This window comes from Rhea americana, unplaced genomic scaffold (genome assembly GCF_003343005.1).
Source record: "Rhea americana isolate MKP2758 unplaced genomic scaffold, rheAme1 scaffold_298, whole genome shotgun sequence".
Classification (NCBI taxonomy): domain Eukaryota; kingdom Metazoa; phylum Chordata; class Aves; order Rheiformes; family Rheidae; genus Rhea; species Rhea americana.
Genome location: NW_028186421.1, coordinates 446,173 through 461,131, shown reverse-complemented (window position 1 = coordinate 461,131; position 14,959 = coordinate 446,173). Strand labels below are relative to the sequence as shown.

Here is a 14,959-nt window from a genome sequence, read left to right as displayed (position 1 = left end):
TAAAAAAATCTAAATCATGTCAAACAATTATATAATATTGCACAGAAACAGAATTGCAGGACTACTTACTTCTGAGCTATGATACTTGGATTAACAGTCACAAGGTTTGTTTTATTGCCAACATCTTTGCTAATGCTTCCTGTGGTTGGAGGGAGGTTACACCTGAAATTGAGAAACACTTATTTTAATAGAAGTCCATCAGAAATGCCTCGCAGTTATTACTTGCAAATTCTTCTTTTGCGGAATGACATTTTCATGTCAGCTCCAGAGATCTCCAAGCACTTTACAAATATTAAATAAGGCTTACAACATTTCTGGTAAAAATATTTAATCTGCTGTGCAGATGGTTAAAATATAGCACAGAGAGCTCAGTTTCATAAATGAGCTTTCACAAATCAGATGCAAGTTGAAATCCCATAAGGAGTCCATCTGTGAATTCTCTGTTATTTTTTGGAAAATATTGCCCTTCTTGCCTAAACAATGCATTTTCCAGAAAGTCTTCTACTATTTGCTATTTAAAAGCAGTGTGATTGATAGCAATCCCTCAGCTGGCAGAGCAATGTTGATGGCTGTTTCATGAGGTTAACATAACTTGCCCAAATAGGGGAAACAATAGCTTGTTATACGGTAAAGAAGGTATTTCTTTTTAAAGTGAGTCACTTAGATCTAGAATGTAGATTCCTCATTTTTATTAAGGTCAATTATCTAATTGGAAAGACTTTTTAATTTGGAAAGTCCAAATATTAGTCAAAAAAAAAAAGGAAAGGATACAAAATTCAGAAGACTGTATGGTTGGACATCACTGAGAAAAGAACCTTCACTTGGTTACTCAGTTTGTTCTGTAGAATCTAGATTCTGAGAATCGTACTGAGAGAGGTGGGCTGAATCACTCTCTATTTTCTCAACAGTCTATAGGGGGAGCTGAAACAATTACTTAAACTAGAAGCCTGATTTTTAGATGGTGAACAGAAGGTGCTAATAGTAACTACATTAATGAGCCAACCTAAGGCTAAGTAAACCCTTTGGTAACCCAAGYGTAAATGTAAACATGTGATATTTCACCTGTTTTCACAAATCTAGTTTTGAAAATCTATAAAGCAGAAAGGCTTTCTCCCTTTGAAAGGAGGAACTATGTCAAGATCTTTTTCTCTCATTGGTACAAACCGGCACTGGCATGCTTCCAATCCTTCCAAGCTTTTAGAAACATTCAACATTCTCCAGTAAGATCAAGCAGCTCTTACCTAAACACAAAGTCAGAACGATCGATTTCAGCTCCACAACTGGAATTTTTGAGAATGCCTCCATTTCCAACCACTGCACAGTTCTTGAAGCGATAGACTGAAAGAGGAGAGGACTGCAAACAAATAAAAATGATATAGCCAAAGTTTTATAATTCTTCTGATGATTGTTTGTTTGTTTTTAACTTCTAGTGGCAAGGAATCCAAAGCATGATTTGATGATTTGTGCAATCCATTTGTGTTGCAGGTTTAATCCAGTACATCCTAGTGAAAGCACCCACCATTTAGCAGCCAGGGTTGCCAGGCCTGCGTAGCCAAGAGCCAAAAAYAGTCGTCAACAGACTAAGAATGGCTATCTCTGTCTTCACTACTTTGAAGGAATAACATTGGACTGTTAAACTGGATGAATACATTTTAAACTTGCTTAACATGAAAATGATCTTGTATTGGATTGATTCCTCACAGCATTCACGGACTAGCTCTTCCTGGATACTTTAATTCTGCATTGTAACAGACTGGGAGTTGCCAYGTTGACTGTGTCAGCTGATGGATGCTAACTTTGTAAATGCTTACTAATTTGCAATCATTCAATTATATTTTAGGTAAAGTAATGAATTTAGGGAAACCTGAAAGATGCTGCAATGGATAGTTAYGTGTTCTAACTTAAATTCGTAAGTGAATTTGACTGATAGCTGAAGCAGTTACTATTTCTGGTTGCTTGCCTTCTCCACTACTACTCTTGTTAGAGGTTACTGTCCTGCCGCAGGGGAGCTGAGTAAGAGCTAAGTGCATCCACTTGTGAATCAGCAGAGATCACAGCTTGGMATATTAATGTAAATTGTTGGCTATTTCAGTTGACATTAATATAGCTGGCTGYTATCCAAGGGTCTCAGGAACAGATATACTTCTCATTCAGTCTCTCCTGCTGTAGGAGCACTGACCTTCAACAGTGAGGGCAAAGTTWGGCTACGTCAAGCGCAGAAATTAAACCCATTTGTAAAACTGAATCAAAACTTTCTTAAATAGAGCTGTATCTTTCCTTCTTTTCCCATCAGCTGCCCAAAGAGAAACAGGAAAGGCACTATTGTCATGGACAAGGAAAAAAGCATGGGGAAGTGGCAAATATCATGTCCAGCAATACATCTCAAGACAATACGATAAAATATTTTGTTCAATTCTAGAAAGACAGTTTGTTTCATTATTATAGGAGAACACATGACCCAGAAAACTCTGCCTAGCTTAACAAGTATATATGCACCCAAAAAGTACAAGTTTTATCTTTTATTCCGCGTGGGTAAAAAATACTTTTATCTTTCGTTCAGTGTTGGTATGAAAGCACTGTAACCTCCTGTWTTGCAATGGAGGTTCTCTGTGATTTACAGCAGTGTAAGAAAGGATTAGACTTACAGTATTTGGGATCTCACAGATCAAGAATACCGGAGAGGGTAACAGAGATCCCTTGCAAGATACACATTGCCTTGTCGCATTTGTTAAAGTCCCTAGCTTCAAAATCTGATTCCTTCATTCAGCCTGTTTTTCTGGAYGCAAAGATGTTCCACATCAGTAGCAGGTCTATCCTCAAAATAGTTTTCACAAGTAGTATGCCCAAGCCTGCATTGGAAATGGCATGAGAATAAGTGGAATATGAAATATTCCTTAAAGACTGAAATATCTTTGAAAACAGGAATGAGAAAAGCAAGGCAAATGTTCTCAGAGGATTCAGTCCATAGGCTTCATGTCTTGGACCAAAAAAAACCCTTAAGAAACATGGTTGGCTATCAAGAGAGGCTGCAAATTGTGTTCTGTAGCAACGTCACCTATATATTCTGAACTACTATGCCATGTCCATTCCTCCCCTGCTGCAGAGGAAAKCTAAAAAAAAGTTCTGCTAGGTAAATGCAGCATATATAGGGAGTGAAGAGGTCCTTCCAGTGGCAATCAAACAAAGCAGCTCTATTTCTATCCCAAAATATTTATGATACTGCAAGTATAACTAAAGGTAAAGATATAGTTCCTACCACAGGCAGCATCCTAAAAATGTCCTCCGTGATAAGGATGGTCTTTTTATTGTCCACCTCATAGCTCATGTTACTTCCCAGGGGGGTATTGTTTTGAGAAGCAATAAAATTGTGARCTGCATCACAGCAGGAAGCTAATTCTGACCTGCAAAACAAACAAACAAACAAAACTTGCTCAAGGACAGGGAAATGAGTAGAAAAGAGATGTTAGAGAACTAAGAGAATGAAAACCAGTTCTAATTAACTAAGTACCAAAAGGCTATATGAACCCTCCATAATTGTGTTTCCCTTGACTTGCTTTATAGAGCAAGTCCAACTTAACAAAAATGGTTGAGAAAATAATCAGTCCAAGAACCACTTCTCTTATCCTATTTTTCTCTCTCATTCTCCCTTTTCCATCCAGATAAAGTCAGAATCAATCTTATCGTTATTATCAATTGTTAAGATGAAGATTATCATAGAAAACRCTGAGAGTCTTCAACTAAAACCAGTGTTAGACTTTACACAGAAAACATGATTCAGTCCCCAAAGAATTAACAAAAGGATTTCATTTAACACAGAACAAGTGACCGTAAGAAACCAAACGGCTGAAGAAAAAAAGAACTAAGAAGACAAAAGGAATGGAGGATGACAAATACAGGGTATAGAGTTTAGCCTACTGAACAGCTAGATGGTTGCAAGTCAATTAATTAAAATTTGTTTCTGCAACTGTCCAGTACAGTTTTGTTGTACACAATATCACAGATGTTAAGTAAATTATATGACAATTTGCAAGTAAAGAAGACAGATACCCTCTCTGTAGCAGATAGATAGCCTAGCAGCTACCSAAAATACCCAGCTGAAGTCTTTAAATAGACGGAGGGCAAGAGGTTCCCTCATTTAAACATTATGTAGGAGTAAAGTCATGTTACCACCAAACTTTACGTAAATATTATGTATGTAAATAGCCTATACTATTAAGAAACACTGAAATGCAATGAAAAGCTCCRTGAGCCCTTTGAAATCAGACCTGAAGCCCTGCAATGCATTTTGCTTTAAGGAACAATGCTCTCTCTGCTACTACTGGATCCAGTTTTCAGACCTGAGGCTAAAACATTCATGGCCAGTYATTATTTATCATTTGACAGGACATACCTGTCTCATTAGGTGAGACATTAAAAGAAATATTAACTGTTTAGAGAAGAAAATTCACCAATCACAGAGTTGCTTGGAATTTTGAAAAGATAACACAGCAGAGAATAGATGATTGTTCCTTTCCTAACTCAGAAGGATTAATTGTGAAGAAAAAAAATATGTTTATAGAAGTAGCCAGAGGAAAAGGAAAGCTTTATTTCAGACTTTTTCAGTGAGTAAGATAAAACAAGCCACTGGAACAAGTTAAACAATACAAGCTAAATTCTGCCTGAAAGTAAGCTGACTTTAACAGAGTAAAACACAGGAAAGATAAGCTGTTCCTTTCAACTTTATCAACGATTTACACTTAGCTAATATTCTACTACAGGAATGTTTTGTTTCTGGTGGAGATGATGCTTGTTCTGGCACATGGAAGGATCCAAAGGATTATGTTTTCTAGAAGACAGGGAAGATAACTAATARATCTGTGATGATTCCAAGCCTAACTTTTCTACTATATCATACTACATCATACTACATGTACAAATAACAGTCAAAGTGGGGCGGGGGGGAGGGGGGAAGTTTGTTAGGCAGTTGGCTTGATTCATACACAAAAGACCAAAAGAAAGAGTACCATTTGAATTGTCAAATGGCTTACTGGTACACGTTAACCTGTTTTGAATACTGAGCTCAGGAACTCCTCACGGACTCCCAGGTAAAGTTTCCAGATGCAYGAGGAATACTGGGAATGAGTGAATTCTGGGGTGGAATAGATTTTAAATAATCTTACTAGGCAAGTTATCAGGAAATGATAACAGAAAATATTACTCATGAAAGAGTAAACAGCATGGCTCTATTTGCCCAAGCCATATTCCACTCTGATCCCTGTACACGATTCCCATTGCCTTGCGCTCAGCCATAACGGGTGCCTGGACCATAGGAGACACTACGTACACAGGTGGGGATGGATCTGAGAGTACACTCACATGGCTCAACAGGTACATAAATGATGAAAACAATTGCTCTATGCATATGGTATCCTATTTTAAATATACAGAAAAATACAAATCAAGTAATGAGGCAGGAAACTCAAATGAGTAAGTCTGGGAGGACACTGGATGTTCTTGAACCACTCCTGACTAGAGTGTATTTGCTCTTCTTCTTGGTAACTTTTTGCTTTAACCATTTTTTTTAACCTTAATCATGTACTGTAGCAACAGAAGTAAGTGAATTCAAAGATCTCTATTAGGACTCTGCCCTGAGGGCGTTAACAGCCATCCGTCTGTCTGTCTGTCCCTGCCCACCTCCCTGGAGCCTCTCGCACCCTACCCGGCTGCAGCCCCCATTTCAGCCCAGCACAGGGCCCTCAGTCACTGCTCCGGGATGCAGCAGCAGTGCTSCAACCCTACCACAACTCTGCCCCTGCCTGGCCACAGCCCCTGCCCCAACCATGGCCCCAACCACCCAGCCTGGCCCTAGCCCATCCCTGTCCCTGGCGGTGCCCCATGCCCGATGTCCAGACTTGGGGCTGTCCTGGCACCCTGGTGGGCAATGGGGCAGTGGCTGCCAGCCAGGTCACTGCACGGGGATCCCAGTTGCCTGCCCCTTAGGGAGCAGCCGGCCATTCCTGCCCCCTGACAATCACATGCAGATTAGGAATCATAAAAATTGTAATTCTGAAATCCTTGGGGTTTCAGGACATGCAGAGTAGAAAGGAATAACTCCACAATATTCTTGCCCAGTTTTCACAAAACAAACAGAAGTGTCTGATGGCTATCAGAATCTGAAAAAGGAAACTGATAATAGGTAACATTAATTAATACAGACAATGCATTCTTTCTTTTTATTACTCTTTCCACAGGAATGAGTGCTTCAATAAAAGCAGAAATGGTCTGAAGAAAAACAGATAGAACTCATAAGTAATAATTTTAATTAATATTATGGATCTGCTGAGGCAGTAAAACAAARACAGGTTAACTCAGAAATGCAGTGGGAATAAGGAAATACATATTGATTAATGATGTATATTCTTATGTTATTTAATAACATATATGCTAAAGGCTAACACATACCAGTAGCAATCTCTCATTTGCATCAAATCWTGACACAGAACTCCTTGGTGCCCAAGCATCAATGTACAAAGCTTGAGCTATAATATGTATAACCTGCAAGCTGCAAAAACCCACTAGAAAAACATTCAGCAACTTGTTCATACAAGCTRTGACACAAGGTACCTCTACAACTGACAGCAAGTGATGAGAAATGGGTAGAGACTGGGTGGTTCAAGTAATTAYTTCCACAACCATCACATATATGGTCTCTATCATTAGGCAATGACACCTAAAAGAGTATATGCTTCATAAGCCTGAGATATGTATTGTAAAAACCGATTCTTTTAACAAGTACGATATGTAAAGTGTTGCAAAGCCAAGCCAGTATTTTAATTTGTGTATTATGCCATTTGGGAAGAGAGAAACTGGTAAAAGCTCCAACATAAAACATTTCCTAACTAGATGGTGAAATAAGAGATAAGGGTCAGAATCATAACAGCACCAAATGGCAGTACCTTAAAGTCAAACTCTGAATCTCCCTTGAAGGGATGGAAAGTGATCCRTGTTGTCTGTGAAGTTCTGACCAGGACAAAATGTTGAGATATGGGGCAGCTCTTGGAAGATGCAGTGTTGCTACACAGGCTGATCATCCAGCTCAGATATGTGTAAGAACATTTAAATACTTTATGTAGAGAAGGTTTCAGTTCCAATTATTAACAGAGCTGCTAGGCATCGGGGTTAGTCTAGAACAAAGCATTTTTAAGATCCAGCCACACCATTAAAAGTCCGGCATGAATGTGGAATCAAAGGACCAAATATTTGGAGGACCCMCAGTTTGGCAGGTACCTCCTTTAGGCTGCAGGGTGGCACTACGAATTTCTTATCTGGGGAGGCACGCCTTCCTGCAGCATTTCTCCTGCAAAGAGCTGGAAGTGGACTGAGATTTCAGAGCTCTTTTTGAACTCCAGGAATAACATCAAACACAGATATTTCTTGTACCAAGACAAGCAAAAGGGAGCCAATTGCATTATCTGGAAATTTGACTTATAAAAAAAGAAGAAATAAAATCAGTATATATCAGTATAATAAGGCTATTCCATTAGGACTGGTAATATAAACTTCATAACACTGAATGAGTACAGTCATGATAACTCTAATCAATAAACTAACTGTAGTAGTATGTTGCATTTGCCTAAGAATCCTTATTCATATTGAAGACAACAAATAGTCATTGTTGACCGTGGAAAGTACTTTGTTGACCAGCAGATRCTTTTGCTGAATTTCTTCCTTCTTGGAACAACTACCATGGCCCCAGCTCTCTACTGAGACCAACTAGGATGGAACTCAGAGCCCACACGGCATCCAAATAATTTCTTCAGGTTTGCAGGTGCTGAGAACTTAAGAAAATCCTTTTTTCTCAAGCAGGTTATCCAAACACTGAGACAACCAAAAGGAATAATGGTGTTTTCAAATATTGGACTAATTGTATAGATTGACCCTTGGGTAATAATACAGAACTGTTGCCTTGACTATACCTGTTTTCAAAACCCTTTGCATGATGTAACACCTTTACATGAAAAATCTACACTCTTTAATTTAGCAGTAGCCAGATGTGTAAGTATCTGCAGGATCTAAATATGCTGGGGTAGTTTCTTCGGAGTTTCCATAGTAGCTGTGTAGCCATGAAGCTCAGCCTGAACTATTATATCCTTCCTAGCAGTAAAGTTAATTAGCTCATCCAGGTTCTGCACCAGTATAGACACAGGCCTTTCAGTTGGTTCAGAGCTTGGGCACAGGCTGCTCATGCCTGCTGACCATACACAGCGTACACACATCCTGAGGAGAGCGCAGACTTCTTAGCATCTTCCTTCCAACAACTGAATGGGAATCAGCTGTAACGGTTAAAGCAGTCAGTGGTTAGCCAAGGGCTAACAGAGCTCCTTGGCTGATCCAAAAGCCAGCACAGTTCTTATCTCAAGTGGGATYTGAATAATCTATAATATTTAATAAGAGTGAAATTTGTGTTTATGGAAAGAGCAGCTGCAGAGTTTAAAGATTCCTGACTCCTCCACATTACAGCTACAGGCAGCAAAAGGACCTTTGCTTTATCCTTCTGCAGCAAGTAGGATAGTTTTCATTCAGATTACCTTCTTTCATTAAAGAAGATGCTTAGCTAAACTTGTTTTGTTCTACAACTTTTTAGTATTTTATTGAGTTAAATACTTGGTGTGAAAAGGCCCCTTCTTCTGCACAAAAATTTTACACAGCCTCATACTTTGTGACAGACAGCAATTTACCACTGGAACTTTGTCTGTTCCAATCTAGAACTGGATCACTGGGCCAACACAGTTAACCTGGTCTTCAAGCGGCTGTATTTTCTGCATTTATTTATTTTCTAAAAATCTCATAATTTTAAAATGAAAGATCTGCTACCTTGTTTATTTTTAAAAGGCTGCTTTTAACAGACAAGATGCTTTTCAAAAAAATCATAAAGATAATACAAAACCAGSTAGGGGACCAGAGCCAGCAGAATCTGACCTATCAAGTTCAACTCTGTGAATTTAATAGGGCTGCTTTTGTGTAGACTACACTTCAGTGTGTGACACAAATTTCTGTAGAGCWGGAGCCAGAGGGCATTTTTCATTGCTAGGAACAGAAGTGTGAAATATTTCCTATGAATATACTTTGCACTAAATTGAGGTAGGAGGGGAAAAGTGGATAGTGACAGACACTGCAGAAGTGCAAGTACTATAATATGCAAAATTTTTCTAAAGAATAGATGTTCAATTGTCCTCTAAGGCCACTGGGGGGAAGGCAAGAAGAAATCATTTTAATTTGCACTAAAGAAAGTTTAGATCTAATATTAAGAAGCACACTGAAATAGATTGCCTAGGGAAGTTGCAGAATTTCATTCACTAGAGATTTTTATTAGACATTTAGCCAAATATCTTTCAGGAATGGCCTAGACAGATTTAAGTCTGTCTGAGAAAGATGGATTTCACAGGGAGTCCAGAGACTAGATAGTCTTGAGATCCCTTCTATCTCTGTATTTTTACAAAGTATCAATTCTGTTCAGTTCACCTTTTATAAAGGTCTGTAGTAAGCAACAAACAAATGAATGTTTGTTTGCAGAAACATAGCATAATATTCCTATTACAAAATATTTGCATGTTATCCACACCAGTAGTGCTTGCACAGTCAGATCCCTTTGTTGATCTTTAGTTATCAAACAGTGAATTGAAACACCATATATAACCAAACACAAAGTAAAAATAGTAAATATTCAAAACTAGCTATTGTAAGCAGTTTAAGTGACAGCCATATGCTTAGTGTGTCTGAAAATATGGTTTGTAGTATCATTTGAATAAAAGGCAAAGTATTCCAAGTGACAAATATCTGGCTTACTAATGACCAGAGAAAGTCTATGTTTGTATAATAATTTGTTTTAGTAGTTCACCTAGCTTGGGTAAGTTTTCAGATCATGTGAGCTATTGTACTGTACATGTGAATACAAAGATTTTGAAGCTGCATATTATCATAAACTATCATGACAGTTCAGAGAAYGACATACAAAAAAGTCCACTATATAATACCAAAATTTAAAGGGTGCAACTACAAATAGTAAGACTACTCTTAATTTATGTCCACTCCTGTGTGTCCTGTAACATTTTTCAGTGAGCAAGAAATTATCTTATTGTACTGCACTAGGGCTCTAGACAATGTTATTCATTTCTCCAGGCTTTTTGTCAAGCCCAGTCAATACTGGGAAATCAATGCTTTCTAACAGTGCAATATTGCGAYATATTCCAAACTTTGAGAAAAGAGTGCTTAAATCTCACGTCTGAAACAGCATCTGTTGAAGAATCTCTGCTATGCAGACAGTCCTTGAACAAAAATGAAGTAACATCATAAATATCTAAGACAATGAAAATCAACAAGGTTGGATCTGAAATAAGGCTAAATATGTAAGAAGTATAATAAAATTTTCAAAGCACTTAAAGTCTACCACGAAAACATAACTAGCTCAATCTGATCCTATTTAATTTCCCATTATAAGAATTTTCCAACTTTTAGGAAAATATAAAGTCTGCAAGCAATTAAAAGATTCATCTGTTTCTTCTAACTAACACCAGTCACTCACTCTCTCCACTCAGCCCTTTTCTCTTCTGAAATGGAAGTATGTCTCTGAATCTGTATTTCAGATTTTACATATGGTTTATTAAACAYGCAGCAAATGTACTCTGAAACCATAATGTAATCTCAGTTTTGTGTATTTCTTTGTATGCTGAAATGGAAGATTTCAGAGTACAGTGGAATTATTGATCTGTTTAGTGTTAGGAAAGCTATTGATTATGTGCTAGTGTGAGCTTATGTAAGCATAAACTGACCYTGCAAGATATTTTATTTGTGTTTCAGTTGTGTTTTATTGAAATACRCAGATGTGTTAAGCAATACTGTTATATATGCTGTGGTATATAATATACTTCAAATTAATCCCTTCAAGGAGGAATAGGATTTTATAATCTGTAAGAATATTTAGCACATATTTTTCAGAAGAGGTATTAAAGTCGGAGAAGGTAACAGAGGTCAGGGAATAAAAAGCAGGAGGAGAAATTATAGGACTATGAAAACAGGTTGATCTCTTAACTATTCCTTCCCAGACCTCAATTTGTTTTTTTAAGTATTAACATTTACCACCACGACCCCCCAAAAAAAAGAAAAGTGTAACATTAGCATTTTTAAAAGTGTATTTTACAGCTAGGTATTTCCTTTCCCCTCACCACCAGATGCAGATAAGGTTTGTCAGGAATGSTATTTCCTTAAGGAGGGAGCCCAGTATCCACAGTTCATACAGGGTTATCACAGCACAATACCACTCCYGCAGAACTGCTGTATCTCAACACCAGCCTCCAAGCTCAGCAAGATAGCCCAGGAAAACAATGTCCAGAGCCTCCTCTAAACCACCATTCGCCATAGCCCTTCTCCAGCCATTTTGAGGGCTGTTTTAACTATTTGCTAGCTTCCAGCAGAAACAAGAGTTACAGCTATTTGGAAAAACTGCAGATTATTTGTCACTGCAGGTCTATAGCACAAATGAGACTAAATCAAACTTAGAAGTCTATAAAGCAGAGAGGTGGAAGTACAGAAAACAACTACAGCTTGTATCCAGTTGGGCTCTAATTTGTTGCATTAATGAAACATCTCTTTTAAGTTGAAAGGCTTTGATGAATGCTAATATAATAATTAATATTCACGTTACCTAGGGAACCTGAGACTACCAACTGTAGCTAAAAGAGCCTTTGCAGAGAAAGCTATCCTACAGTTTCTTCTAGAGCTTTAAGAATGATACTTCAAGGTAGTGCAGCATTATTGCACCTCTTTCCAAGTTTGCACCAATCCTCTCTTATATCCAAGAAATCTGAGGACTTGCTTTGTCCAAAACAAATTGGAGCTGATGTAAATCCATAAAGGGAAGAAGAATTCAGGTGAGCTTTAAAACAAAGGGGTCATGTGGCAATTCTAGGCTGGCATAAGCTTGTAAAGAACATGAAAAGAAAAAAAAGAACAAAAGAAATAAAGTTAYTTTTGCAAAAGAAAATATCTGAATAGAACATACTTAAATCATATTCTGTAYGAGTTGATAGCACTAAATGTTAGAAAAGACTTTCCCTAATTCATTCTTTCTAGGATTGCATTTCTTCCAGTGAATTTTCAGCACTGCTAGATCTTCTGGTATACTTATACCACCCTGCTAGTGTCTGCTGTGAAATCAGATAATCCCTAAGGAATGGCTGGCAAACATTTATGCAAAGCATTCTGAATCTTCACTAGACTTCAAGAGCAATGAACCAACTGCTTGCACGTGCTCCTCTGAGGGCAATCCAAATCCAGCAGCACTAATGTCAACATTATGGACACTAAATAAAGKGATGGTACAGGTGACTGTTTCCCTGGCAAAGCAGGACAAAAATCCATCACAAAAAAGTGACTATGGATATAGGAGGTATTAAAGAGTATCATGGCTTGTACTTGATTGTTCCTGATTTTGAGAAATGCATGGGTGAACACAGTGTTGCTGTCAAGAAGCACTGACCACTGCCAGATAACAGTGTAGCCTCGTACATGTGAGCAGGCACAGCACAGCAGCTTTAGATAAAGGAATTTGGAAAGGGAAAAGGGGAACTCTCTGACAGCAGATGGACACAGTTTGCATGGCTGCGTGGTAAAGCTGAGCCAGGTTGTGGAGGGTCACCCTGGAATCCCACATTCTGCTTTTTGCGCAGTGGGACCACTATGGCTTGTGCCAACCAGTGTTGTCAGCCATAACCCTTTTGCCAAATACAAGACAAGCATTTTCGGCATTCCACTTATAWTCCATATCCTTTTATTTGGCCTGGATCTGCTAGGAGTTAGACTTAGAGGAAGAAAAGATGTGTACTCATTGGTACACAGTTCTGCCTTCTAGGAACATAGGAGTTACAGAGTACAGATTCATTTACTCCACTACCAGTATGATAATAGCAAACAACAAAGCTGCAAAGGAAATCACAAGAAAGCTTATTTGAGAAATTTGCTATCTCTGGGGAATCTTCTTTTGAACCTTATTAATTAGAGGTCAGTTTATGCCCTAAGACATTAAATTCCTTATAAATATGTAYGTCTCACTGCTCTTCAGAACTTCASGTTAATACAGAGATGTCATACAGTTGACATCACATCTGAGAAGCACTTAAGTGTTCACTCCATTCAAGAGATGGGCAAACAAGGAAAGAAGACAAGCAGCTTCTCTGCACTCTAGTCATCAGGCAGACTTCTGGTGACACTGGCAGGTGATAATGTGACACAGGCAGATTCTAGCTCTCCTGATAACGGCTAGCTGTATTACTTAATTCTGCTGCACAGCCTCTCTGAGGTTAATTTCCTCCTCTGCAAAATGGRTATGTTTATCTACCTACTTAATGAAATTTTTAGAACTGAATAATATTTCTATTACACCATTATTATGCGTTACTGATACTAGACAAAATTAGAAAAAAACAAAAGGAGAAATGTACTGCCTGAAGTTTATTAATTGGTTGAAGGAAAGGGAAAAGGAGGGAATGAAAGATGGGGCAGTACCAGAGACAGGGAGACAAGAAGTAACTGTGCATGGGGAGTGGAAACTTCTAAGCAGATGTCTAAGCAGATGAGGAAAATAAAGGGTTACCTCTCTTGATCACATTTCTAGAATCTCTGTTCCACACAAAGCTCTGTCAATGCATCATTCCTAAGCTGCAGTGTCCTTGCAGAGCTAGTTCCAGGCTCGTGCTTGAAGTCTGATAAAAAAAAAAAAACTGAAAGTGCAGTAAGCGTGGAGTATATAAAGGTTTAGTTCGTAAATTTTATACGGAATATCTTTTTCTCTCTTTTCTTTTTTTTTCCTTTTTAAAAAGCCTCTATTGACCAACTGCTAAGAGACTGGAAACCTTGAAAGTCTCCAGTGTGGTCTAGGTGCAGGGATATCTGTAAAATTTTAACATCTTGTTTCTGGAAAATAACAGAGAGAAGAGCAGTTTGAGAGGAAGGAAAAAACAAAGAAAAGACTTATGCAAATATATACACCTTTTGTGCGATAATCATCTGTAAGGCCTTAAACCAAAGTACAGGTCCTCAATCACATCAACAGAACTTTTGGACAATATCCAAGCAGGTCAACTTTCATAGGAACAGACAAATACACAGCACTGCCCTCAGAACTGCAATTGCAGCATGGGTTGGTACATATATGAATTAGTTGTACAGTTGTACTCTAGCTAGTTTTGATGCCAAAAGCATTGAAACTATAACAGCAGAGCCCTTGAATATTGAAGAATTAACCAAGCTTGTCCAGAGCTGAATCATGGGTTACAAAAGGTTTGTTATGTCTAGTAGTTGAGCTAACTTAAAGCTAGCAAGCTCACTTTCTCCTTATAGTGGATGTATAGCCCACATTTTCTAGAAGGCTTAGTGCACTCCACATTTTACACTGTTGAGTATTTCCAGTCTGGTTGTTGGTGGTATAACCCACCTAGAGCACTTATCACCCRTACTCCTTGCCAGAAGGCAAAAAGGCAGCAAGAGGAATAGTGAGCATGTTGTACTTAAAGACTGAGAGTCTCATATGAAGATTTAGATGGAAGATACAATGTTGGATTCCCAAAGGCCTGGACAATGGCACAGAGGAAGGGAAACTGTGGAAGTAATAAATGAGGAAGAAGCCAAGCTGGAATAGGAAGAAGTGACTCTGATACTAYCTCATACATCTAGCACAGCAGAAGTGCCAAATTGCTGGTAAGTGGTGGCTGGCCCATTCAGAAGAAGAGGGRTTAAAAAAAGATTGGAAAACAAAAATCTTAATTGTATTTGGGCAAACAGCAGATGAGAGCAGCTTTACTGCCTATCAGCTCTGCACAAAAAAAGCAAAAAAAAAAAAAAAAAAAAAAATCTTAATTGTATTTGGGCAAACAGCAGATGAGAGCAGCTTTACTGCCTATCAGCTCTGCACAAAAAAAGCAAAAAA

General features: G+C 38.2%; 1 protein-coding gene across 1 annotated transcript in view; it reads right to left on the bottom strand.

Annotated features, from left to right (window-relative positions):
* ST8SIA6 (ST8 alpha-N-acetyl-neuraminide alpha-2,8-sialyltransferase 6) overlaps window positions 1-14,959 on the bottom strand; it is a 39,866-nt gene that overhangs the window by 9,121 nt on the left and 15,786 nt on the right. Inside the window, exons 5-7 of the mRNA XM_085309424.1 lie at window positions 3,257-3,401; window positions 1,242-1,354; window positions 70-162 (exon numbers count right to left, since the gene is read on the bottom strand). Coding sequence (XP_085165550.1) covers window positions 70-162; window positions 1,242-1,354; window positions 3,257-3,401 — 351 coding nt within the window. The remainder of the gene's footprint in view (window positions 1-69; window positions 163-1,241; window positions 1,355-3,256; window positions 3,402-14,959) is intronic.